We start from the raw sequence: 27,093 nt of genomic DNA, 5'->3' as shown, positions 1-27,093 counted from the left end.
GGGGTGAGGTTGCGTTCTAGAAATAGGGACTGATCTCTAGTCACGAATATTCCAAGATATCTAAAACCTACTAATTCAACCGGAGCCTCACATTGTGCTGGAAGCCTGGGGGGGACCCAACAGGGGGAAGACCACAGACTTAGCCCAATTAATTCTATAACTTGAGTATCTACCGAACAAGTAAAAAATATGTAGAATGCGGCCTATCCAGAAGTACGGCCGGGACACATACAACAGAATATCGTCGGCGCACAGGGAAATTCGCTCTTCCCAACCACCTTTCGAAGTGATCCCCCACACCATTGGATCAAACCTGATCCAGACCGCCAGAGGCTCTAGCGCTAGGGCAGAAATCGGAGGCAACAGCGGGTATCCCTGCTTGGTGCCTCGCCTTAGCAGAACGGGTCTAGATAGTGCTCCGTTTACCTTTACTCTTGCCGGTGGGGATTGATATAGTAGACTGATCCACGCGCAGAACCCCGGGCCGAACCCCAGTCTAGTCAGTACGGCAAAAAGGTACGGCCATTTTATACTGTCAAATGCCATCGACGTATCTAGCGCCATCAGTGCCGACTGTGATGTCTGCGACCGAGCAGTCATGTGCAGGACGCTGTACAGTCTCCGTAAATTTTGATGGGTTCTTCTGTGGGACATAAACACGGATTGGTCTATGTGAATAAGTGAGGAAAGGACAGTCTACTCGCCATGACCTTGGCCAAAAGCTTTGCCTCCACGTTAAGCAGATACATTGTTCTATGTGAATTACACTCTTCTGGGGGTTTGCCTGCCTTATGAATTACCACAATTATGGCTGTATGCTGGTTCTCCGGCAGTCACCCCAATCCCTTAGCAGCCCTAAACATCTCTAACATTGGATGCGTAACTGTCTCAGTCATGCTTTTAAAAAGCTGCACTGACAGCCCATTCGGCACCACCGCCTTCCCAGATTGTAGGGCTCTAAGGCCCACTGTCACCTCCTCGATCGTAAGGTCTGCATCTAGAGTCTCCACTAACTCATTAGGGAGAGTCCGCAGGAAGAAGTCTTTTAGAAACGTATCAGTCAGTTCCTGTTCTGGTACTGAATAGGGTGTGTAAGTCAGTGTAGTAGGAGGCAAAGGTGTTTGCTATATCAGCACTCGTTGTTTGTAGGACTCCGGTCCTGTCCCTGACTCCCATTATCATGTCCTGTCTCTATCCCTTTTCTCTAGCCAGGCCAGTAGTTTGGAGGCCTTGTCTCCAACATCGTAGAGTCAGCACTGTCGCCAGAGCGTAGGACTGTGCCGCATTGTGCGCAAGGGACAGAAGGTCATGCTGGCGCAATCTCAGTCTGTGTTGTACCTCTGGGCCTTTACTCCTTGTCACTTCTGTTTCAAGGGCAAGGATGTTGCGCTCAATGACACTACACTCAATCACAGCCTCCCTCTTCTCCCCCCTCCACCCCCCAAGGCCTGGGCTTGGCCATGAATCACGGTCTTAAATGCCTCCCAGAGTATAAATGGGGATGATACTGATCCCTGGTTTTCTAGAAAATATAATTCTGCAGATGTACATAACTTACCTCTTATCTCCATCTCGGAGGTGTCAAGTCTGGGAAATGTCTGGGCCCCTGACAGTAACTCCTGCAGGCGAATGGTCTGATAATCCTCTTGCGCAATGCCTAGCATCTGCAAACATCCCACCTGATCTTGGTGGGGAAAGAGGTAATCAAGATGTGAAAAGGAGCCATGGAGGGTGGGGGAGGGGCAGAAACTGTAATACTGGAACTGGTGAGGGTTATGGAATATCCAAAGATCAGTCATCACCATTGCTGACGCAAAGGTCTGAAGGCCCCCCCCATCTGAGCGGCCTCGTGACACCCACAATCTGCCTTGGGAGGGGTCCATTACGGCATTCGTATTACCTCTCAGCGGTTGTGTCCCAACCGGGAGAACCCCTAATTTGGGAAGGACCCCGGCATGAAGCTTGGGTGGGATATATACTGAACATAGGTTCAGGGTGCGACCCTTCCACACACCTGTTATGGCCACACAGCAGCCCTGGGCATCACACTACGTCTTAGACACTACTAATGGCAAGAAGGTTTTGACTAGAATGGCCACCCCTGTGAGTCCTTGGAGTAGCCCTCATGGGCCAGGAGTTTATATTCCAAACAGTCCAGTGCTTTATATTGATTTCCCCTCAGGTGTGTCTCTTTAAACAGAACAAAATCTGGGAGTGACGTTTAATATGCTGGAGCACTAGGGAATGTTTAGTCTTGTAGACCAGCCCATTTACGTTCGATGTCCATATGTGTACTCGGCTGAATCGTTCCGTTAATATTGGCATAACTCCGTTCCCTGAGCGTCAACGGAACACCTAAGTGGCAATGATCTCTCCACCCCCACTACCCTTGATCTCTATTTCAAATGAGCATAACCATATAACTTTACAGTAAATGCAAACTTCCCCAACAATTCCCCCCTCCATGCCTCTCTGCACAGTGAATTATAAATCTCCCACTTCCCCAACCTGCAGAGTGCTTGTCTGCCAAACTTGTGCATGGAACAGTAAGAGGGTGTTACCTCCGCCGCCAAAATATACAGATCAGAACTTTTCAATAATTATTATTGTTATTGACATTTTTAGAGCGCTACTGCTACCCGAAGGTGTCCTGGCGCTGTATGAAGTCCTGCTGAAACAATAAGAGAATGGAGGAAGTAACACCGATATTATTTAATGAAAAGCCATGTTTTAATGCTTTCCTAAAGGCCAGGAGATTGGTCATAGTTCTGAGGTATATTTGGAGATCGTTTCATGCCTTAGCAGCATTGGCTACAAAACTTCTGCCTCCCCAACTGGCTTTTTTCACACGAGGCACCCTCACCATTTTTGTATCCGATGACCTCAACGATCTTCTCGGTACATACCAGTATAATCTCTGTTGCAGGTAGTCTGGCACGGTTCCATGAAGGGCTTTGAAGACCAAACCCAAGGCTTTAAATCGGGTGCGTTTTCTAATCCAGCAGCCAGTGGAGTTTTTTTTAATCTTAGCGGAGATGGAGGCGTATTTGGGAATGCCAGTCAGGAATCTGGCTGCCGCATTCTGCAGAATCTGTAGTTTGTTCAATAGTCCTTCATGGATATTGAGATATAAGCTGTTACAATAGTCCAGTCTGGACATTGTTAACGCTGTAATGACTGTTTTTTGGGAGTCTTTGGGGAGCAGAGGCATTATTTTCCTGCAGGATCTCAAGATAAAGGAAATCTGCGATGCTACTGTGTTGACCTGATCCCTAAAACTGAGGTTATCAATCCATACTCCCAAATTTTTCACTTTCCTGCTTGGAGTAGATAGGGGCCCTGAAGTGTCCGGCCAACAATCAGATTTCCAAAAGTTGAAGTTATTGCCAAACAATACAACCTCCGTTTTACTGAGTTGAGTTTCAGACAATTTTGTGCCATCCAGACCCCTACGGCACTCATGTCAATCAATCATAGCATTTGTAGAGCACTTTACCAACCTGTGAGGGTCTCAAGGCGCTAGGGGGGGGCGTGTTGCTACTGTTTGAAGAGCCAGGTCTTGAGGAGTCTTCTGAAGGTCAGTAGGTCTTGAGTCTGCCGTAGGTGGATGGGGAGGGTGTTCCATGTCTTGGCGGCGAGGTGGGAGAATGATCTGCCACCGGCGATCACTCTTCGGATGCGGGGGACAGAGGCGAGGGCGCGGTCTCCGGAGCGGTCCTGGCGGGTGGGGGTGTAGAAGCTGAGTTGGCTGTTGAGGTACGCTGGTCCAATGTTGTGGAGTGCTTTGTGTGCGTGAGTGAGGAGTTTGAAGCTTATCCTTTTGTTGACAGGGAGCCTGTCCAGGTCTCTCAGGTGGGGTGTCCTGGAGTCGGGACGCAGTTCCTGGCATCTACTCAGGCCGTATAGACACCACTATTTGGGTGTCGTCCGCGTAGGAAGTCAGATTGAAACCAAAAGATTCAGCAAGGGGCGCCAATGAGGACACATAAATATTAAAAAGTGTCGGACTCAATGAAGAGACCTGCGGCACTCCACAGGGTAATGAAAATGAATCCGCCTTATATTCGCCCAGGACAACCGTTTGGGGTCTGTTGGATAGGAAGGAGTTTGACGCTTATCCTTTTGTTGACAGGGAGCCAGTGCAGGTCTCTCAGGTGGGGTGTCCTGGAGTCGGGACGCAGTTCCTGGCATCTACTCAGGCCGTATAGACACCACTATTTGGGTGTCGTCCGCGTAGGAAGTCAGATTGAAACCAAAAGATTCAACAAGGGGCGCCAATGAGGACACATAAATATTAAAAAGTGTCGGACTCAATGAAGAGACCTGCGGCACTCCACAGGGTAATGAAAATGAATCCGCCTTATATTCGCCCAGGACAACCGTTTGGGGTCTGTTGGATAGGAAGGAGTTGAAAAGTTTCCAGGCGGTGCCCTGGACTCCGATCTCGTGCAAACGGTACATCAGCAGAGCATGATGGACTGTATCGAAGCCTGCCGAGAGATCGAGCATGATCAATGCAGCCTTTCCTCCCTGATCCAGCATGGTCTTGATCTCCTCCTTGGATTTGAGTAGAGCTGTCTCCGTGCTATGCCCCTCTCTGAAACCGTACTGGGTTGGGTTTAACACCTGAGATTCTTGTAAAAACACCTTGAGCTGCGTGTTCATGTTTCTCTCTATAATTTTCGCCGGGAGTGGTAATCTGGATATGGGCCTAAAATTATTAGGGTCTTTGGTATCCAGACTTGTTTTTTTTTTAGCTGGTGGAGAATGGACGCCTGTTTCCAATCCCTGGGAAATTAGCCCTCTGAATACATTGTGTTTATGATACAGGTCAGGGTGCGTGAGACTGGCTCAGCTGCCAATTTTACTATGGATACTGGGCAGGGATCATACGGGGAGCCTGATTTAACTTTCATGAGGAGATTGAGTGTCTGGGACTGATAAAGTTTATTCAGTACAAAAACTCTATTAGTGTCTATCTTAAAACTAATTGTTTGATCGGTAGTATTCTTGATGGTTGAATCTGAGAAATTAAAAAAAAAAAAAAATAGCGTTGATTGAAGCCTCAGTAGGACTTCAGGACATTATCACCCCAATACATTGAAGCATTACCATTACACTTAATTCTGTGCAGGCCCATCGCTCGTCCCCCCCTTTCTCCAGGTGAGGTTGAACCACAGGCATCACTTGGGCAACATTGATCAGATGCTGCCCTGCTTTCTAATCTTTATCCCCTCCATACCCAGATAAACACCACCATGCATCAGGTACTGTTCATGATCAGTTCCGGTTAGAGCCCATTCTCTGTTCCAAAGCGCTGGACAGGGTTTCTAAGTTCTGCAATTCTGAGGTCTCTCCTGGTTCGAGGTCTTTCTTTTTGTTTTTCGTCTGCGCCCCACTCTGCTCCAGTCAGTCCCATGCTTCTTCTGGAGTCAGGAATAGGTTTGATTTGCCCTCAGCGACTATCCGCAATTTGACCGGGTACATCATCCTGTATTTTATAATTTTATCTCGAAGAGTTTGTTTTATAGAGTCAAATGTTCGGTGCTGGCACTGTACCTGGAGAGTGAAATCTGGAAGAACCTAATCGTTGCGTTTCCATACTGTAAGTCCCCATTTGACCTGACTGCATGCAGAATAGCGTAATTTACCCTAAAATTATTCATACAAGCTATGATGGTGTGCGGGGGCCCCAGGGCGCGGCGGTGGTCCCAGTGCCCGATGTGCTCTTTTCACTGAGAAAAGCTTTGACAGTCTTTTGGTACAGAGTGTGTTAAGTATCAGGTCTTCCATGAATAGGTCAGTAGACTGTCCCTCCGCCCCTTCGGGGACCCCCACCACTCGGATGTTGATCCGTTTCACTCTCCCTTCTTGAACTTCAAGTGCAGCCAATATTTCTCCCTACTGCTTGGTGAGTTTAGTTACTTGCTCTACTTGGCTTTTAAGTTTTGGATTATGGGCTACCTATGTTTGTTTCAGCCACGGCCACTTTCTCCGCCATTCCTCGAGAATCCTTTCGGAGTGGGTTTACCTCTTCAGTCACCACATCCAATTTAGGTACACTCGTATTTCTCAGGTCTCTTATTGCTTTCATAATGTCTCTTAATGTGGGATCCGATGCCTGACTCGTTCCTCCAGGCGCCCCAGTCTGTTTGGTGGTGTCTACAGTCTCTTCCGTGGCCCCCAGGGAGACTGTGTATTTGCCAATCTGGCTAGACTTTTGTACGCACAATGTTTCAAGCCCAGGCCTGTAGCACTTGGTTTAATGCTCCTCTGGACAGAACAACTCGACCGCACCGACCCCCTAAACTTCTCCTGCGCTTAGACTTGCAGCTTATTCCTGGTCTCCCGGGCCACACCAGACCAGTGTATGAATCACTTTTGTTGTATATCAAGCCTCCAGGGTCCTCCGGCCATCCATTTTGTTGTCAAGCCTCTATTACTTATGTGCCGGGTAGGTACGGTCCTGGCACACACTACTCCCTATGTAGTCCAGGCAGCTATGAGCCAAGTAGTCGAGAATATTATAGGGCAGCCTCACCACCTTAATATTTGTCTCCTCTGGATCCCGGGGGGGTGGGGTAGGAATGCGCACCCCCACACCCTCTGAACGGGCCTTGTCCGTGCAGCTCACCGGATGCGGGTGTGCGGCTGTCCCCCTCACCACAGTCACCGATCGCAGAGCTCCCTATGCTCAGCTCGGCCCAGCCTGGTGTCAGGAAACGGGCATTTTGTATCGTGACTGGGGAAACTGAGACAGGATTATGAGGACGCATGTCAATAAAGAGAAAGCCTGATCTTTTCAGACAATCCCTTACTCCACGAGAGGCGACAGTTGCTATAGACACTTTTGACTAGCTCCCTCAGGCGCATAAAGTGACGTGTCCAGAACAAGACGATGTTTGGCTTACTGAATTGCTTCCGTGACCACAGCCCTTTGGTGTTTGTTTCCAGACCCCTGAAAACGGGTTGCTTGTATCCTGCGCCTCGGCTAGAATTGGAATCCTGGTTGGGTTTCGAACGAGGCATTTTCGTTCCCATGTCATAGAGTCCTCTTCATTCCTATCCCTTCTTCAATTTCCTGGAATACTTACCTCCTCCTTCGCTCCCACTCAGCTGTGTCCGACCGCTGAGTCTGTTGCGTTCATTTATTCCTCTGATCTGCCTGTTTGCATTTTTTGTCCCTAGCACACACTCCTTACGCGGCAGTTCATTCCACCCGTGTGTAGGTTCCTTGACCTGCGCTCCTTTGAACAGCCGAGTCGGTTATCCCTGCGATTCCGCTGCTACTGCACGTGCGTTGAACTTTGCGGAATTCAAAGCACTTTCTCCGAGTGCTCCCTTCACCCAGCTCGAGTGAAATCTCCCTCGCTCCTTCCATGAAGTTAAGGAGACTTGAAGAACGCCTAGTGCTGCTTTGTTGACATAATCTACAGACCCTTCTCTTTTGGTTATCGTTTGGTCGCCACCCCCAAAGACTTGAAGCAGTCGTTTATTTTTGGAAACAGAAGGATTTCCTTTTGGGAGGGAGGGGTGGGGGGGGGGAAGCAGGCCACTGACAACCGACTTTGTGTGAAAAAGGCCGCTTTATTGGAACAGGTGCACATTACAATTTTAAAACCTTGGCAAACAGCCTTCCAAAACTAAACCTCACTAAATACAACATATACCTAACCCCACACCCCTCCCCTAAATTTCCTTCAAACCCGCCCCCGCCCGTACATTACATCAATATCAACATTACATTCCTGTATAACCCATCAACAATCTCTAAATCCAAACCTTCCGATAACCAAACTCCCCTGCCTGCCCCTTTACAGCTATCGATCAAACAAACTGTGGAACCGAGCTAAACTTACCCAACCTATCCTTTCCCTGCCGATAACCCAACTCAACAAATAAATCAACCAACCTCCGGCAAAAATGTCAAAATTCGCATAACCCCCGCACTGCACCTGCTCCAAGCGACAAATACATAGTATAAAACAAACCCTTGCGCACCTGTCCCAAACAAAACCACCTGAAAACTCTGAAAGAAAAACAAAAAGAAAATAGAAACTACAAAAAGTAGACACCGAATAGAAAAAATGTGTTTTTTGTGGGAGGGAGGGAGGGGGACAAAAAACACCCAGCTAAATCCCAGCCACCAGGTCACCACTAACTAAAATGGTGGCTGGGAAAAGGCGCCAAACTCCTTTATAAATTGGGCTATATTTGGGCTATATTTGGGCTACCAAATTAGTAGCCCAAACGCAAAATGGCCGTCGCAAGGCCAGCCACGCCCCCCCACACATCCCCTCCCAAACCGCCCGGGGGGGGGGGAACTCCCTGCGGTCGTCTACCCCCCCAAGCCCCCCTTGGGAGGGAGGGGTGGGGGGGGAAGCAGGCCACTGACAACCGACTTTGTGTGAAAAAGGCCGCTTTATTGGAACAGGTGCACATTACAATTTTAAAACCTTGGCAAACAGCCTTCCAAAACTAAACCTCACTAAATACAACATATACCTAACCCCACACCCCTCCCCTAAATTTTCTTCAAACCCGCCCCCGCCTGTACATTACATCAATATCAACATTACATTCCTGTATAACCCATCAACAATCTCTAAATCCAAACCTTCCGATAACCAAACTCCCCTGCCTGCCCCTTTACAGCTATCGATCAACCAAACTGTGGAACCGAGCTAAACTTACCCAACCTATCCTTTCCCTGCCGATAACCCAACTCAACAAATAAATCAACCAACCTCCGGCAAAAATGTCAAAATTCGCATAACCCCCGCCACCCAGAAAGACGGGGTGGTATATCCCCTAACCACCCCATCTTTCTGCCCCCCAACAAAGAAAACTTTTAGACCCCTAAAACCATGACTCTGCACGTGCACGCACCAAGACAGAACCTCCCTAATTGCAAGCAAATAAAGGTCCATGCCCAACCTAGACAAATGTACAACATCACCCCCAAAAAACTCCACCGCCTGAAAACGAATATCCCTGTGAGTCACTCTCCCACCACCCAGATTGCGGCAAAATCTGGAAATCTCTGCCTACAACTTCTTCCGAGACCTGTCAGTGGCTCCGGGGTTCAACGCCCCTCTCCAAACCCTCCGCGGGACCAATTCCGTCCAAAGTACAAGACAACCCGACCAATGCTCCTACAGCAAAACCAAATCCCTCTGCATTGCCCGCAACAAGACCACCCCTTTGACGCCACAAATATCATTCTCGCCCCAGTGTATCCACAGAATATCCGAACATTGACCTCTCGCCATGGCATTGTTCAAACACGGGATAAACTCCCTCCAAAGCATTCCCCCTTTACCTTTCCCTATCATCCTGAAAAGGCGCTCATTAAATCCCAACATTCCCCCAAAATAACTTTTGCACGCTTGTACATGTGCCCATATGATGAAGGAATGCCCCACCGTCCACACCGTCAATTCCCTCGCGTGGGGCCCAGCCACAGAACCTGAAAAGAGAAACAAGAATGAGACTCACAAAAAGGGGATTGACGCATGCTCTTCCGCTGCCTTAGCTCTCACATATTTATGGAAACAGTCTGATGACCAACGCCCTAGCCGCATGGCGTCACCCTGGGACCCACCCCGGTTATGCGCTGCAGATGCCGCCCTGATCCTAAAAGAATGAATCCCAAACCGAGCCCCATCCAAACCAATCCTCTGCAATCCTTTGCGAAAAACCATACGCAGCTGATAATCCGTGACACGAGCCATTCATATGCTTGAAAACCAGATCCCTCCCATCCCCCCCCCACCGCTAGGAACTTCCATTGCTTTGCCAAACGCAGCGGACAAGTACAACTAGGGTTTCCTGCCTCTAACCCCACCCCCTTACCAACACCCCACTGATCCGTTTTTGCACCGGACAACCAAATGTTCAAACCTGTGTCCATAAAGAACACCTCCTGCCAACAAAGCCCCGCTTTACTTTGGTCCCAAGGAGCTCTGAAACCCGGAAAGGCCCAAAAACATAAAAACCATAAGGGTAGCAAACAACGATGCCTCAAACTCATCCCTGCAGACTACAGGCAAAACTTCCAACAAACATGTTAACGTCTGCCAAGAACTAGGTGAACGAGACATAAGAGCCCCTCCCCGCTCCCTAGCCCAGCCCTCAAGCATCTTCCTTCCTAATTCCCCAGCAGAAGGGGAATATCCCCAAAACACCCATAAAGGAAATACCCGCCAACTTCCCAGCAATAGTAAATCTAGACCAACCTTTCTAAATGAGGTCCAAGATAAACTGCACAACATCTTCTGAACTGCGCCAAAACTCCTCCCTCTTATAAGCTCCCGACGCCAAAAATTCCCTCCACGCCAAAGAATAAGCAACACGAGTGGAAACAGACCGAGAACCTACCACCAGTTGAAATACCCTGCGTTGCTGACATGCCAAAGGTGCTCCTGCATCGGGGTCGGTGACTTGTCCGCCCCCTCGGCCAGCCCATGGAATCTCCCCCACTGTGAACGCGACAAAGTATCCACACTGTCATTGTCCACACCTGGTACGTGCAAAGCCCCGTATGAAATGTCGTAGCACAAACGGCCCAGCACAAACACTCTCAGCAATTTCAAAATCTGCTCATCCCTTGCTGACTGCCTGATGACTATATGCACCACTGCCATATTGTCTACACGGAAAAGCACCTTCTCATGCTCCAGCTCTGTGCCCCCAAATGGTCAATGCCACCAAGAGCGGAAAAAGCTCCAAAAAAGTAATGCTCCGCCCTCCATTCTTCCAATTCTGCGGCCACTTCTCTGCACACCACCGCCCTAGCCAATAAATACCAAAACCAAACCTGCCTGCCGCATCCGAAAACTTTTGCTCATCCCACTGTACACCCTCGTCCCTAGCCAGTGGTACTCCGTTAAGGGAGTGCAAGAAAACAGACCACATGCGCAGGTCCTACTTCACCCCTGCTGACAAGCGCACGTGATGGTGAGGCAAATGCTGACCCGCCAAAGCCCGGCCCAGGAGCCTGCAGAACATCCTACCTGCCCCGACCACCCTACAGGCAAAATTCAGATGACCTAACCACACTTGAATGTCTTGCACTGTCACTTTCCGCTTAGATAACATCCCGTCCAATAAAGCCAACATTCTGCATTTTCCATCCTCAGGCAGACTGGCCTGCATTGCCACTGAGTCAAGCTCAATACCCAAAAAAGGATATAACAGTATCGGGCCCTCTTGTCTTTTCCGGTGCTAGCGGCACCCCAGGCTCTTCCATAAGCTCATGAAAAGTGTCCAGCGCATGCTGGCACTCCGAGGAGCCCGGGAAACCCACAAAAAGAAATCATCCAAGTAGTGCCCATTGGTAAAGCCTTGTCCACATACCATTTGCCTTCAAAATGCATCCCCAGCAAATGCCCATCATCCGGATGAACCGGGAGCAGCTTAAAAGCCGACTTGATATCACACTTTTGCCATGCCTGCAGCTGCGCCCGCGGTCACTACAAGTGACATGGGTACATCAACTGAGGAATATGACACCGATGCAGCAACGTCATCAATAAAATCGTTGACTGATGACCCTTCAGGCCATGACAAATGTATCGGCCGAAAATGCCCTTCCTCCTTTTTAGGCACCACACCAATATGTGAAATGATTAAATTGCGAACTGTGAAAAGCACCCCCAATAATATGGGGTGTGTCCCCCAGGCACTGGCTGATTGCCGCAGGTGCGGTTCTTAATTTGTTAGGCGAAGATAGTTCATCACAAGTTGAAATATTTTCAAAGTAAAGTTTTTATTGTTTTCTATTCATTCATAGAAAAACGGACACATGTTTACTCCTTGACTGACGAAAGTTCCGTTGTAAATCACAATGAACATGATCATTCCCATAATTGTTCCCAATGCATTTCGGCAGAATTTGCCTTCATCAGGGGAGATCTACAAGCAATTATATACATAGTGAATATACAATATACGACATTCATACAAAACGAGGATGTAATGCAATGTATATGACTGGAAGAATAAACAGAGAAAGGTAAAGCGTGGGTTGTTAGAAAAGCGTCGAGTGACGATAGAAATATGACATGAAGAGATGGTGACGGTGAAGCTGAGTGATTTATGTGATGGTTGTGAAAAAGTATAAACGAGTGCCCGTGAGTAAACGGTAAAAGGTAACAAAAATGGGGTGTATCCAGCGCGTTTGTGGTGTTAACAAATAACAAAGAGAGTAAAGTGCCTTAGGTTGCGAATTCAAAATTATCGCGTCGTTGCAGGTTGTGCCGGTACTGATAATGAGGTGTCGTGCGGTTAATGCGAACTGGCCACACATCAAAAGGGGCCTGCCATCCTCCCCTCCCGCACTTCCTTGTTCGATTTCTCACGCACAACCAATTTATGCTCTGATGCAGATTTCAAATTATCCGCCAACTTCCAGAGCGGAGGCCCGTGATACCCCAAATGAAAACCCCCACCGAGAACATCCAAAGTGTCTGTCTTGCCTCCACATTCCCGTAACTGCTGCCCTTGCTGTCCGCCGGAGGGTCTGATGCCCCAACAGTTAACGAGAGGATATCTTTTCCCGCACCTAGAGCACTCGTGTCGGTATTTGCAAAACTCCTGTGTGCATAAACCCTTATTAAAATCCCAACATGCCCCAAATCCAGTTTGTGACGCGGCTGAGCCTCCCCCCCCCACCCTGGGTGGGCTTTCCCTGAAAGGGCCGATAAACTAGAGGCAGCCCACTAGCTGTAAAGAAGGTCTTACCCCCTGGCGCTGCCCCCATGGTATGTTGCCACAAATCCTTATCCAACTCACCCCATTTTGCCTCTGAGTCCCAAGCCATCTGAGCCCTGAACTCTCCGGCATACTGTGCCCATGCAAGACACTACCTGTAATTTGGGCCTTCCGTATGACATCCATATACTTAAATATAGCCACGCAGCGCTCAGGAAACTTCTCGCAGTAAACACTGGCAGAAAATAAAAATGCCGCTGTCCAATTGTCAACGGTACTTTAGGGCGCTTGGCCAATTCATATTCCTCCTCTTTAGGGCCCTCTTAAATCTCACCTCCCTGTGCAGACGCTTCAAAATCTCAACATATTCCCCTTTCCATATGCGCTCCTTTGTTGCGAGCCTTAGGTGTGCGCCTAAGGGCTTAGTCACCCCCATATAAAGGAGCTTTTTTAATTGTCAATTCTTTACTTACCAACGGCTCCTTGCCACCCACAGCCACTGTGTTAGACCCACTCTCCACTTTAGCGTCCAAAACCACTCCCCCATCCTCTGTGCCTACTCCCGTGTCCCTTACGTACCTACCCTTATATAATCTCCCTTCCGTCCCGCCCCCACTCCCCCCCCCCCCCGACCCCACAGACACCATAATAGGTTTGGCCCGTGTTAATACGCTCTCACCTGGCTCTAAAGAGGACGCTCGGACCGACTCCGATCTCCGTGCCGGTCTCTCATAAGATTCCCTTCCAGGAAGAGCCCTCGCCGATGGGCCGTGCTTTCCTTTGCCTGTCACCACCACCGGCTGCTTTAGGGGTACCGCTCCCTTGGAATCCTGCAAACAAACTACAAGAAACATGAGAGGGCCCCCCCCTCCTCATAATCTCGCACTTCCCCTTCCACAGGGGTATCCTCATCATCATCAAGCAAGAGTGGCTCTTCCACCTGCAACACCTCATCAAAATCCACCGTGCGGGCCTTACCAGACCCCACATGACCTGTATGACCACTTTGCGGGGGAGCCGACTGTACACGCCAGTCCTCCCCCCTCCGATGATTGGCATCACAAACCATTATATCTCAAAAAGCTGTCCACTTTGACTGTAGTGACGTTGGGGCCAGCGAGGTCGCGCCGGACCTTCGAGCGCTAGCCGCGACGGGATCCACCGTGCGGGCCTTACCAGACCCCACATGACCTGTATGACCACTTTACGGGGGAGCCGACTGTACACGCCGGTCCTCCCCCTCCTATGACTGGCATCACAAACCATTATATCTCAAAAAGCTGTCCACCTTGACTGTAGTGACGTTGGGGCCAGCGAGGTCGCGCCGGACCTTCGTGTGCTAGCCGCGACGGGATCCACCGCTGGTACGGATGTGCCGCGCCAGGCCTCACCCTCCCTTCTCCTCGGCGCAAATGGGCCGCACCTCGCCCTACCGAGTCTGCTGCGCTGCTACGCTTTTTGTCCTGTAAAGAAAATAGTGGACTGGTGTGCTGGGGCCCTGCGAGCTAACCAAACCACTTGCCCTACGACCACTTGGAAAAACCTCCCTATTCTGCCAACTTCCAGAACCCCCTGCGTAAAACACACCGCCCGAACACGGCGAAGCCCCACCTTCCTCATCCCCACTCCAAACTAAACATCGCCCGAACCACCGCAGACGCAGAGCCCATGTCCTTCGGAACCCCACGAACCCGCGAGCCTCCTGCCCCAACGCGATCCTGACCTCTAACACCAACCCCTGCCCGCACCCCTATATCCAAACCCTCGCCGCGCCCCTGAACGTGAGACAAGCCCAATGCCAACTCCCCGCCAAGGCCCCGAACACCTACAGACCAAAAAGGAAAATATGTCCAAACCTTCCCAAGCCCTGTCCCCCCCAGGCGGCTCCAACTCGCCAAAACCAAACCCTCATCCCCACTACCGCCCCCACCTGCCCCTGCCCGACCCTGACCCTCCCCAAATACCGTAGAATGCAAACCCCCCCACCCCAAGACACCGAAGCCTTAGAACCCCCGAGTTCCCTGGAAGAAAGTAAAACCTGCTGAGAACCCAACCCCCCTACCTGAGCCCACTCCCCCTCGCCCAAAGAGCTCGCTCCCACAGGCCCCAACCCTCCCCTCATAGATAGAGGGGAAGAAAACAATAAAGGACTCTCACAGCCCACCACCCCCTCCTCACCAGCACTGTCAGCCATGCCTAAAACCCCAAAATCCTGCTCCTCTCCCAAGTGCCCTGAGAAAATCCCCTGCAACAAACCAATACTGGACAGCTGGCGTCTTACACCCCCCACACGGCCGGTCCTGCCACCTGCCTCACTAAAAACAAACGCGCGAGGGGAAACTTCCCCCCGCTCCACAAAACTGCAGTCATGACACGCTCCACCGGCACCCTGCATTGTGACACCTCCCGCCTCCTTTTTAACGCGCAGAGGAGCCTCCGGCAAAGAAGAGGAACGCCTCTTTGACACACGCCCTCCCCCGCGCCTGACTCTCGCCGCAGGGGAGGAATACAATCGCACTGCTGAAGCCGGCTCAGACGCCACCAACTCCTCACCGCGCCAAACCTCCCGACCCTCCCCTCTCACTCCTCCCACCTCAACCACCGTCGCCTGCAACCGCGGCTGCATTACAAAAGCTGGGGCTGCCTTTTTAAAACGCTGGCGGCCCCGCTCACTCACCGGACAAAAAACACCCAGCTAAATCCCAGCCACCAGGTCACCACTAACTAAAATGGTGGCTGGGAAAAGGCGCCAAACTCCTTTATAAATTGGGCTATATTTGGGCTACCAAATTAGTAGCCCAAACGCAAAATGGCCGGCGCAAGGCCAGCCACGCCCCCCCACACACCCCCTCCCAAACCGCCCGGGGGGGGGGGGGGGGAACTCCCTGCGGTCGTCTACCCCCCCCAAGCCCCCCTTGCCTTTTTTCACCGCCCTTGGAATGGCTCTTAGCTGTCGTTCCTGCTCCTTAGTGAGGAGTAACTTTAACTCCTTTCTCAAGGCTCCATATTAACGCCTTGTACACTCGTTGGCTGGTAAGTGGAATTTTTTGTTTCTGGATTATTGACATGCAGTCTCATAAGAGTTAAGATTATACCTGTAGAATTAAGGGTAATAAGACTCCTTATTTTGCAGTTCTCTGTGTACCCTGGCGACTTCCAAAGGCGTTACCAGTCTTGCCAAGTGGAGAAGAGTGGGGTTCACTCTGGGTTTAATTCTCCCTACCTTTTGGAGGCAGTTATCTGTGACGGGGATATGTAGTTCCGCCAGACTCTGCCTTCGAGGGGTGAGGGGAAATCATCTTCGCTCCTGTGGAATTGCCTTGTTACACAGACTCCGCCAACGGGTTTGTGACGCGACACCTGGCCTCTTCCATGCAGGCCGGCGGTGGTGAACTCCTCTGCTCGATCGCTGCTTACTGGAGACCCTTTACCAAGCAGGCCGGCAGCATTTTACCTTCCGTTTTCCCCAGCGGGACTCTGCTTAAGCTTGGCAGTGGTGCGCCCTGCCGCTCGATCTTGCCACTGTCTGCTGGGCCTGAAACCTCTGCGGCCTCTGTCCATGCCCAGCAGAGAGCGGTCGCTGCCAGAGTACCTCAGGTGAGCATCCGGCTTAACTGAAGAACATCTGCCGGGCAGAGGCTCTTCGCACTCCTCCGCTTTGTTGGTTTCAACGTACTGTTCTGCCAAAAGGGCCAGGAGCGGGCACCGCCATGTTGTGTATGGCCGCAGTCCAAGCTGGCTGCACTGGTCTCGGTGTCTCCCTCCGTGCAGGTTGCCACCTCGACTCTGGACCAAGCCCAGCCAGAAGTAGCTACCGTCCGGGCACCCCAGGTGCGAGTCTGGCACTCACGGAGATCTTCTGATGGGTGGGGGCTCTTTGTCTGCCTCCGCTCCTCTGGTGTCAGTGTGTTGCTCGGCTAGGAAGGTTGAAAGTGGGTGTTGCCATTTTGCCTACGGCCGCCGCCCACTCGGGTCGCTCTGGTCTTCTTGCATGTGTACTATTTGCAGCAGCGGGACCCCACTCACACACTCACCTTCACCCTCCTCATGAACATCAAAGGGGGGGTGAGAGTTGAGATGGATAATGTTGGCTATAGCGGTGTTATTCTTTGGCGATCAGAGAAGCCGACTTAGTGTGTGCCCATTCCTCTCGTCAGCGGCCCAACTTACTCTTAGTGACAATCTTGGAAATGATGCTGCATGGTCTACACATTCAAAAAGTTTACATCCTATCATGATTACTTGGCTTGCTGGCCAGCATGGATAAGCACAGCTTCTACACAGCTTCTACATGGATCCAGCCTACATTTTTGCACTTAAGGTAATGGGCATATGCTCAACCTAATCGCCTTCTTATTGATTAGACCGTGCGGCCAACCAAATACTGTTTTAGAGGTAATTCACCAAATAGTCGAGACAGTTTTTTTTTTAGTAAAAATATATACTGTACATACTAACAGGGGCTTTCAGACAACCCTCTTCGTCCATTGGTCTGCTGTAGCATCTCTGCATTTTGATTTCACCCACTACAACATACAGCATGAAGGTCAGCCCATTTCAGACATTGGCTTACCTGACTGTGAGTGATTGAATTCCGCTCTTGCACCGTGTGCACATCCGCACCATAAGCAGTCCTCTTAAATGCCAGGAATGCTGGTGCAAAACGTGTATATATATATATATATAAGTTCCAGCCCCGCTCACATGTTCAAACTGGGATTTTCTGGCACGGACCTCTTTGCAGTCTCCTTCAAAAAGTAGAAATGAACCACAGCAGGATTGCAGTGTGCAGTGCAAATTTTTATTCCAGCATAATACATCCAGTAATCATCGGGCTTAGTGCCTGCCATGTATGTATGTATATGTAAATGTATATATATCCCGAATGGCTCCACGGCACACAGACAGGTACGCACCACTCAGGGGACGATGATAGTGAATGATGTGCTTTATTTAATTAGCATGACTCCAGCAACCAGTCAATCCTGGCCAGTGCCCCAGCATGACGCGTTTCGACAGAACAACTCTGTCTTGTTCACATAACGCGCTACAAACCAGTAAGCCAATAAATAGTGGGAGTGATCAAACAGTAAAAGGCAGAAACATAGCACCTGTGTAGAATTCAAAACCTGGTCACATGACAAATGAACATAGAAAACATACTGTGCACAGAGTTAAATAACTAAAAGTTATCAAATTCAATGTGGATTTAGAGTTTAAAAACATTTCATTGAACTATAAATAGATATTGCAAGATAAAACAATAAATATTCAAATGCCACATTATAAAACAGGAGGAACACAATTAATCATTCCATAGATGCATATATTACAAGATACAAGGTATTAATACCATCAAAAATTGCATCTGTTGAAAAACTTCTGCTTTAAATTGTGCAATGTAATGCATGTAAACTAAACTCTTGTGCAAATACGCGGCAGTCCTTAAAAACCTACATTAAGTCCAAAGGTTACAAGCCTGATTGTGCTGAATGCTTCTTAACACCAAAGTGCAAGCAAGTGAAAAGTGCAAATGTGCTTGTGTATGAAAACTCAAAAATACTCAAATTTATTTCAGCTGAACATGTCCCCGGGGGAGCCCTGAAATTTAAAAATTAAGTAATCTGGTTGACTAGCAGCATCACGAAAAAAAAGGGGGAATCTGTTATAACGGGCCAGTGCCCTTAACGTACCAAGACGATAATTACCCAACAATGAAGAATCTGTCCAATCATGGACAAAAAAATATAATAACAAACCAAAGAATGATGAAAAAAGATCTTATAGCCATAAGATCAAGATAGTACACAGTGTAAAAGAGAATAATGAACGAGAGGAAATCCAAAAAACATGATGCAGCTATAAATGTGTCTGTGCTTATATAGCGGGGTATTGCTAAAAGCAGTCATGTACTCTTTAGTATTGGTCCCAAATTTGCATGCCCAGCAAGAGTTACATTTAAAGAACCCACTTTTGGCCGAAAGCCATGTGCTGGAAACCATGACTTCAGGGCTGTTTCTAACCAAACTGTCTCTCATAGCAGATGACTTTCTAAATGTAAGAACAGGTGCAGTAGGTAAAATTTGAGAGAGTGTGAGGTCAGTTTGAATAATAGGCCAGTTTTTCTGCACAATCTGTCTAATCTGTTTGTGTTGTTTGGAATATGTGGTGATCAACCTTACTACTTGCATGTTAACAGCATGTCTGTAGTCTCAGTCAAAGGATTATCAATGCCAAGGCAACTGTCACAAGATAAAGCATTAGCTTTTGTACGGGCCAGGTTCAGATCTTGAAACTTGTAGCCACGTAAAAGGAATCGTTGTATTGCTTCATTTTGGCAGACTTCTAGATCCATATCATTACTACAGATACGGCGAATACGCTGAAATTCTCCATACGGGATGCTGCGGATCAGATGTCTAGGGTGGGAACTGGTCGCATGAAGAACCCAGTTCCCCGCCGTATCTTTCCTATGTAGTTTGGTGTGTAAGACATTGTCCTTGACATAAACTGAGAGGTCTAAAAATTCAACATTAGTGGGGCTAATGGTGGCTGTGAAATTAAGATTGAGCCTGTTGGTATTAATGATGTCGATGAAATGGAGTGCAGTTGTATGGGAACCCTTCAAAATTAAACACACCATCAATATAGCGCCACCAATGGCAAACATGCTTCTCAAACAATTCTTTGTGTTCACCCCTGAGGACATACTCCTTCCACCAGCCGACATGCAAGCATGTATAGCTGGGGGAGAAGCATGCCACACCCCGCAATTGCTGATAGACTTGTTTGTTGAATAAAAAGAAATTGCTAGTAAGACAAATCTTAATCATAGCTATTAACATTTTGTTGTGTTCCAAGTATCTAATGCCTCGATGTCCTAGGTAATAGGAAACTGCTTTAATACCATCATCATGATGGATACTTGTATATAAAGATGTTATGTCCATCACTACAAGTAAATAATCACTGTCCCATTTAACATTGTTCAATTTCCTTAAAAAATCCCCAGTGTCCTTTAAAAAAGATGGTAGATTAAACATGTGTTCCTGTAAAAAAGAATCAACAAACTTAGAAACAGGTTCCAGTAAACTTCTTTGTGCAGAGATCATCGGTCTTCCTGGAGTAGGAATTGTCTGTTTGCGAACTTTGGGAATAAAGTACAGGATGGGTGTAATCGGATGATCTTTTTTAAGGAAGAGAAACTCACTCTTACTGATAAGACCTTCTCTCTTCCATTGAAATAATTCTTTAAAGACCAAATCTTTGATTTTATTGAGGTCTGTAAACGATGCCAACTTGTAGCAATCAGGATCATTGAGATGTTTAATGGCTTCAGTCATATACATATCTCTAGGCCAAATTACAACATTGCCTCCTTTATCCGGTTTGTTAATGAGATCTTTCTTAGTTTTCATTTTTTGAATAAAGTTGTAATATTGCAATTCAACGTGTCTCATCCTATAATGTCTGTTTTTAACTGTTTTGTTTAATTGTTTTAAGTCTTCCGTCACCATGTCATTAAAAATGTCAATAGCATCTTTGGGCATGATGGGTACAAAGGTCGAAGGAGGACAAAATGGACTAATCGCTGGACTCCCAGAGAAAATGCCACTGTCTGAGAATTTCTTGGGTAGAACGAGGGTCTGAATCAGTATTGGTTGCTAAGCCATGTAGGGTTTTTACCATTTTTTTAAATTAATTTCAGTCAATTCGAGAGTATAGTTAAAATTGCTCTCGGGGCAAAAAGTCAGTCCCAGTGAGAGTAGTTGGGTTTCCGCTGTGGTTAATGTCATAGACAAGAGATTAATCACAGTGTTGTCATGAGGCTTGATGGGATTTACCATTTCTTGTTCTTTCTGCCTCTGCTTTTGGCGTTGCCTCTGAATCCTCCGCCTCTGCCTCCTTGACTCTGTTCTCCTTCCCCCTGCTTTTGTTGAGGAAGTCTCGGTCGCAGGGTTTGTCGACGGGCCTCCCTTAAAAAATTCAATTCCTCTGCGGGAGTACGTGACGTAATTGAGGCGGAGGATAAAGCAGTGCTATATATATATATATATATTCACTGAAAAAACCATAGGTTTCACACACGTTATAGTTAGGAATTAGCATTTAAAAAACCTTGCAAATTCACTGAAAAAACCATAGGTTTCACACGTTATAGTTACCTGTACATTTCACTCGTAAAAAACCAATGAAATTCCACGTTATAGTTAGATCAGGTAACTATAACTCGCGCACCCGCAATCCACTGCTGATGACGTCACATATTACATCACTCATGACATGGTCAGTGACATCACTCATCACATCAATGATGACATCTCAAATGACACATTGTGGCTTGCGGTCGCGCAAGTTATAGTTACCTGATCTAACTAGAACGTGGAATTTCATTGTTTTTTTACGAGTGAAATGTACAGCTAACTATAACATGTGTGAAACCTATGGTTTTTTCAGTGAATTTGCAAGGTTTTTTAAATGCTAATTCCTAACTATAACGTGTGTGAAACCTATGGTTTTTTCAGTGAATTTGTACGGTTTTTTAATTGCTAAGTTATGTATTTATTTTTAATTTTTGCGCGCACGGTGCGCTTCGCGCACCGTGCGCCCACGTTGCGCATTTCGTACCGTGCACGCCTCGCCATTTTTTACAAAATATCAATTGTTTTTTTCTCTCTTGGGGGTCCTTAGATTTATATATTAAATGTGATTGTTAATTCTTTTTTTTTTTTTTTTTTTTTTTTTTACCGTACGCGTACGGTAAGCTTACCGTACGCGCACCCCGCGATTTTTTTTTTAAAATTATTAAATTTATTTTTCATACTTTTTGGTCCTTCTTGAACCCCCTGACGAACGCTAGGGGGTCTGCAACTCTCTTCGTTGCCCCCTTTTCATGTTATCAACCTTTTTTTTTCAGTTGGAGAGACAGAAAATGGCAGCCGATACTTCCTGGTTTCGACCGATTCGAATGTTTACTTTGATCTAACAACCAATCAGAATCGCGCTCGCGCGGAGCGCGCTTACAGATATATATATTGATTTAAATGCTATTTTCTCAGGAACTACTGAACAGATTTACACCAGACCTGCAAAAGGCACTTCCTTGACCTTAGGGCTACCTCTCTGCCAAATTACAAGTAATTCTGTTCAGCCGTTCGGGCTGTAGCTGTGTCTAAAGGCCCTATGGAAAAATGCATGGGGAAAACGCGTTTTGGGACCCCCCTTTTTTCTCGGCCCCCGCTTGACGAATCACCCCGAGACTTTCAGGGTAGGAGCGGAGCGTAGCGCCCCATTAGTTTTGAAAATTTCGCGAGGATTCGTCAAGCGGTGCCAAAGTTATTCAAAATAGAATTTTCAGATTTCCTATGGAAACACGGTCCTAACTATAATTATCTACTGGCGACCGCCAGTAGATAATATATACACATATATATATATATATATATATACATGTTGTATAATTCGTCACCAGCTTCCACGTTGCTCAGGAAAAGACGAACACAGACCCAGGTATCAGTGCAAGAATTTTCTATTTATTTTCACCCAGCACTGCCGCCATCACGCGTTTCGGCCTACCAGATGCCTTGATCACATGACATGTGAGGAAAACAGCCACATTTTTAAAGTGCCAGTGCAGAATCCCGTGATGAATACTTAATGAAGCACCATAGACATAGAAACAATTTCTCAATCTTCTCTTGTTGTCGGTATGTCTTTTTTTATAAAAGTGTGTATATATGTATATATGTATTGCTATATTTATTTATATATGTATTTGTGCATATATATTTATTTCTGTAAATATAAATGTATTGGTGTATATATTTTTATATATGTATTTGTATATTGATATATGTATTTGTGAATATAGCTATATATTTATATATGTATTTGTGTATATGTGTGTATGTTGTCTTTTAGACCATGTTTGGTTTTTATACAGTGTGTTCCTTTACACTAAAACTATTTACAAACAAAAACATTAGCAAAGCCAAAAGATTAGCAGCCAATGCCAGAACTGTTGGCTTTAACAGAACTTATATACGTTATGGTTTGATTGAAATTGAATGGCTAAAAATGATAGCTAAATGTGTTTTTGATCTTCTACTATTCAAAAATTCTTGAACGTTTAGTAACGCATTTCCGCGATATCTACCCTAGAGGTCCAGTTTGAATGCACAAACAAAAACAAAACAAAAATGGCCAAGGAGTATTTAAGGACCCAAGAGTATTAATTCCATTCTAATCACAAAACAGACAGAGTCATCGGAGTCCGTTATACTAAGTGGTCAAGTGGTGCTCCCCTGAAGGGTAATTTTCTGTCTCTAGTGGTCAAACGTAGTGTTTGTCTCCATTACTTGATAGGAAGAGTAACTAGACTACAGGTCCTGACGAATGCCTCCACACTCATGAAAGGGCAACAAACAGGCTGAAACATGTTATTCTCTCTATATTTGGGTTGAAGATTTTCCCCTTTCACTTTTTAATCCTGTCCCTTGTGAATTTCACTCTTTAATCCTATCCCTTACGGACATAATAAAGCACATTTGGTTCCACCAAGAAATAGTTTTAATTCATATTCCCTCACTGTTGCACTCTGCGCCATCGCCCACACATCTAGCCCTCATAAGGACCTTTCTTCATTAGAGCTGGAGGGGGGAGTTGTACCCCACACCACTGTTATTGGTTGTGTTTTGAGGAGGAACCCTATGGTAAAGCATTCCACCTAAAATTGGGTGAGTTTTCTCCTAAACAAACCACTACAGTTGAGCATTAGAGATAGATAATTACTCTTGAGATGGGCACCACTTGGCCACCCTGTGTAATAGGCTGCGAGTACTCTGTGTTTTGTTTATTTTTAGAACATTCAATTCCATAAAAATATAACATTTTAATTGAATAACTCTTCAATGTGTAGCGTGTTGGGAGTTCTAATGTGTGTCTCACCTACACCGTGTATGCTATTCTTGAAAATGTAAATCTTAATCTATTTAATGTTGCCTATTCAACAATTCCTGGCACTTGAGCTATTCAGATCATTCGAAATCGAAGCCAGTCTTCTGTTACCTCTTTTAAGCTCTTTTCAAGAGGTTTCCGCGTTTTGTCAGAATGGCATCTTTCTGAGCAGTATTTGCAAGGTGAAATAAGGAAGTTAATAGGATTTTTCTCTTTCAGACCTTTATAAAAATGGACTACAGAGGGCTAACTTTGTGCCATTCATTGCTGTTTTGAAGGTAAGAAAAGTCAATTATTTATTAACTGTGTTTAGTTTGCTATAGCATCTTGTTAATCAAGCGTTTGAACAATGTTGTTTTGACTATGGCTTGTTGGAGAGTGCTTTTTTTTTATACTTAGCTCTTTAGAAGACTGGATCATAACGTATCATGAAAAATATGAAATGTGCAGAGTTTGGATGATAATGCTATTTAAGAAAGATTCATGGTTATCTAAAAATGCCTATCTAAGATGTTTGCTAGTTGTAGGTAATGTTATGTATTTATATGAAGGTTTTACACACTTAATTGCTTTTAATAAATTGCTTACAGTATACCAAATTTACTTTGTCTCTTGCTGTAACATACTATTTTGTATGATCAAAACATGTCCATCCGCCAGGAGAGGCACAGTGATCTTGGAACTTAAAGACCAAGATGGGGGCGGCGAGATATGAGCAGCGGTGCATCAGTGACCTGTTCCTGGCCTATTATACGGACCTCTACGGGAGTAAACTGACTCCAGCAGAGGAGAATTTGCACGAGTTCACACGTGACGTAGAACTACCAGCCCTAGATGGGGACAGTGCAGAGGCGCTAGGGCCGGAGATAGAGCTTGGAGAAGTGAGAAGAGCCATTAAGAACATTGCTCGCAATAAAACTCTGGGCACGGATGGCCTGGCAATTGAATTCTATCTAGCATACATTGATTTACTGGCTCTCAGGCTGGTACAGTTCTATAATGACACGAAGTGGGTTGGCCACCTCCCTGCGACCACTAGAGAGGCGATCATCATACCGTTACTCAAGCCGGGGAAGCCACCATGGGATAAGACTGCGTATCGCCCGTTGTCTATGATTATTATGGATTATAAAATACTAAGTAGGATTTTGGCTATTCACTTGCTCCCCCACATGACTGCCCTGAGTCACAAAGATCAATCCGGGTTTTTCCCCACCAGAAACACGGCGCTTAACATTTGGCACCTCATACGAGTTCTAGAAGCTGACTCTTATAATGTCGACGAGGCGACGATCTTCGCCGTTGATATAGAAAAAGCGTTTGACAGCTTGGAGTGACCTTATTTGTTCCATGTAATGCATAAAATGGGGCCGGGTGATGACTTTGTGGGTTGGACGACGCTCCTATATTCCGACTCTACCGCCAGAGTTAAAACTGGTGGCCTAGTATCGGACACCTGTAGTGTGGGAAGGGGGACACGTCGGAGGTGCCCCCTTTCTCCTCTGCTGTTTGCCCTGGCAATTGAGCCACTGGAAGCGCAAACCAGATCAGAGGGGGTTATCAGGGTCTCACAGTGCATGGGCAGACCATCACATTGCACTGCACGCTGATGACCTTCTGCTTTTTCTCGCTGATTCTGGTGAGGCCCTTGTGGGAGCGAAAAACTTGCTGCAGGACCCCAGCAGAGTCGCAGGGTTAAAAGTGAACTGGGCAAAGTCTTGCCTGTTTCCTGCCCGAGGAGGCAGTAGCAGGGGTGAGGTGGGAAGACAGGTGCCTGCCATACCTGGGTACACAAATATACCACACTCAAGAAGATATCCTAGAGGATAACATAGTAAAGGCTATTAGAGGAGCAAAAAGCAACTTCGACTTTTGGAGCTCATTGCCGCTCTCAGTGGCAGGCCGCGCAGCCCTGCTCAAAATGGTCACTCTCCCGAGATTACTGTACTACTTTGGGACCTTACCGATCTGGATCCCGACACAGACCGGCGCCGATCGATGATCACGGGTTTTCTCTGGGGTACTGGCAGACATAGAGTAGCACTTGCTACCCTTATGCGACCAAGAGCGGAGGGAGGACTAGCGGTTCCTGATTATGAGACCTATTATTTTGCAGCGCAGTTTCAATGGCTCACGCAGTGGGTAGCGAGCTGTGTTAGGGGAGAAGAAGAGCGGAGGGAGGATTTTACCTCCTTGAGGCTACTATCTCACATCATCTTGCGGCTTCCAATCAGGCCCTCAGCACTGAGCTCGATACGGCACGGAGATTTTGGAACAGGTACCTGTGAAGAGCTAAAATTAGATGCCCTTCTGCGCCGCAAATCCCGTTACTTATGTGTACCGCCTTACCGCATGGAGGCAACTGGCAGAGGTTGGAGCACTGGGTGCAACGGGGTCCGACTAGCATAGGAGACCTATACGAAGAGGGGGGCCATGGTCCTGTTTAAAGATCTACAGGTCCGCTATGACTTACCTGGGAGGGGGGGGGGGATTTCCTGCTGTACACAGCCCTCATGGCGGCCATTCGACAACACTGGAGAGGGGGATTCACAGAGCCCAAAACGTCACTGGGCTGTCAATACGTGGTCATCGCAGCAGGTACCTTCAAAGCAGTGACATGCTTATACCGGCGCATGACGACAGATGCTCTACTCCCCCCTGACTGAACTGCGGCTTAAGTGGGAAACTGACCTTGGGGAGGCTATCCCGGAGAAGGCCTGGGGGGACTTGGTAGAGAGGGCCTGGAAGAGCACCTGAAATGCCAGGTTCCAACTAGTAAATTTTGTATATCTTACACAGGGCATATCTTACCCCGGAAAAGCCCAATAAGTATTTCCCAGCCCAAATAGCGGCTTGCCCGCGCTGCAGTACAGAAGGTGCAGATTTCAAACATATGTTGTGGACTTGCCCATTCCTGGACAGTTACTGGGGGGAGATAACGACATTACTGACCGATCTCACCGACAGGGAAGTGGAGATGACCCAGAAATATCCCATTTTACACTGGTTCCCCCACACGTCCAAGAATAAGATCACTAGTAAGGTTCTAGACTTGGGTTTATTACTGGCCAAAAGGGAGATCACCATGCATTGGAAAGCTAAACAGGGCCCAAGCATAGCAAGATGGAAGGCAGAACTCCTTAAGTGGGCAGAGTGTGAAGGGGTCTTCAGACAGCAGATAACCAGGAGAACAGGGAGTGAGAGAACAGTAGAAGCGGGGAGAGCTTGGGAAGCGCTATTCGTGGTGCTCAAATCCCCGGAAGACGCTGAGGACGCAGACTCCGTCAGTGTCCCCCTAGCAGACTCATGTTAGGCTGTAAGAGGGGTAGGGTTTCTTGAGGCATGGAGGCAAACTGCTGTGGGCGGCACTCTGTTGCCTGGACGGAATGCGATCCCCTATAGTGCTACTTCAATCAGTGGTGG

General features: G+C 47.3%; 1 protein-coding gene across 1 annotated transcript in view; it reads left to right on the top strand.

Annotated features, from left to right (window-relative positions):
• AFG1L (AFG1 like ATPase) overlaps nt 1-27,093 on the top strand; it is a 504,970-nt gene that overhangs the window by 218,646 nt on the left and 259,231 nt on the right. Inside the window, exon 7 of the mRNA XM_085611205.1 lies at nt 23,890-23,948. Within this exon, the coding sequence (XP_085467331.1) occupies nt 23,890-23,948 (59 nt within the window). The remainder of the gene's footprint in view (nt 1-23,889; nt 23,949-27,093) is intronic.

Source organism: Triturus cristatus, chromosome 6, assembly GCF_964204655.1.
Source record: "Triturus cristatus chromosome 6, aTriCri1.1, whole genome shotgun sequence".
Classification (NCBI taxonomy): Eukaryota; Metazoa; Chordata; class Amphibia; order Caudata; family Salamandridae; genus Triturus; species Triturus cristatus.
This window is presented reverse-complemented; position numbering and strand designations above follow the sequence as displayed.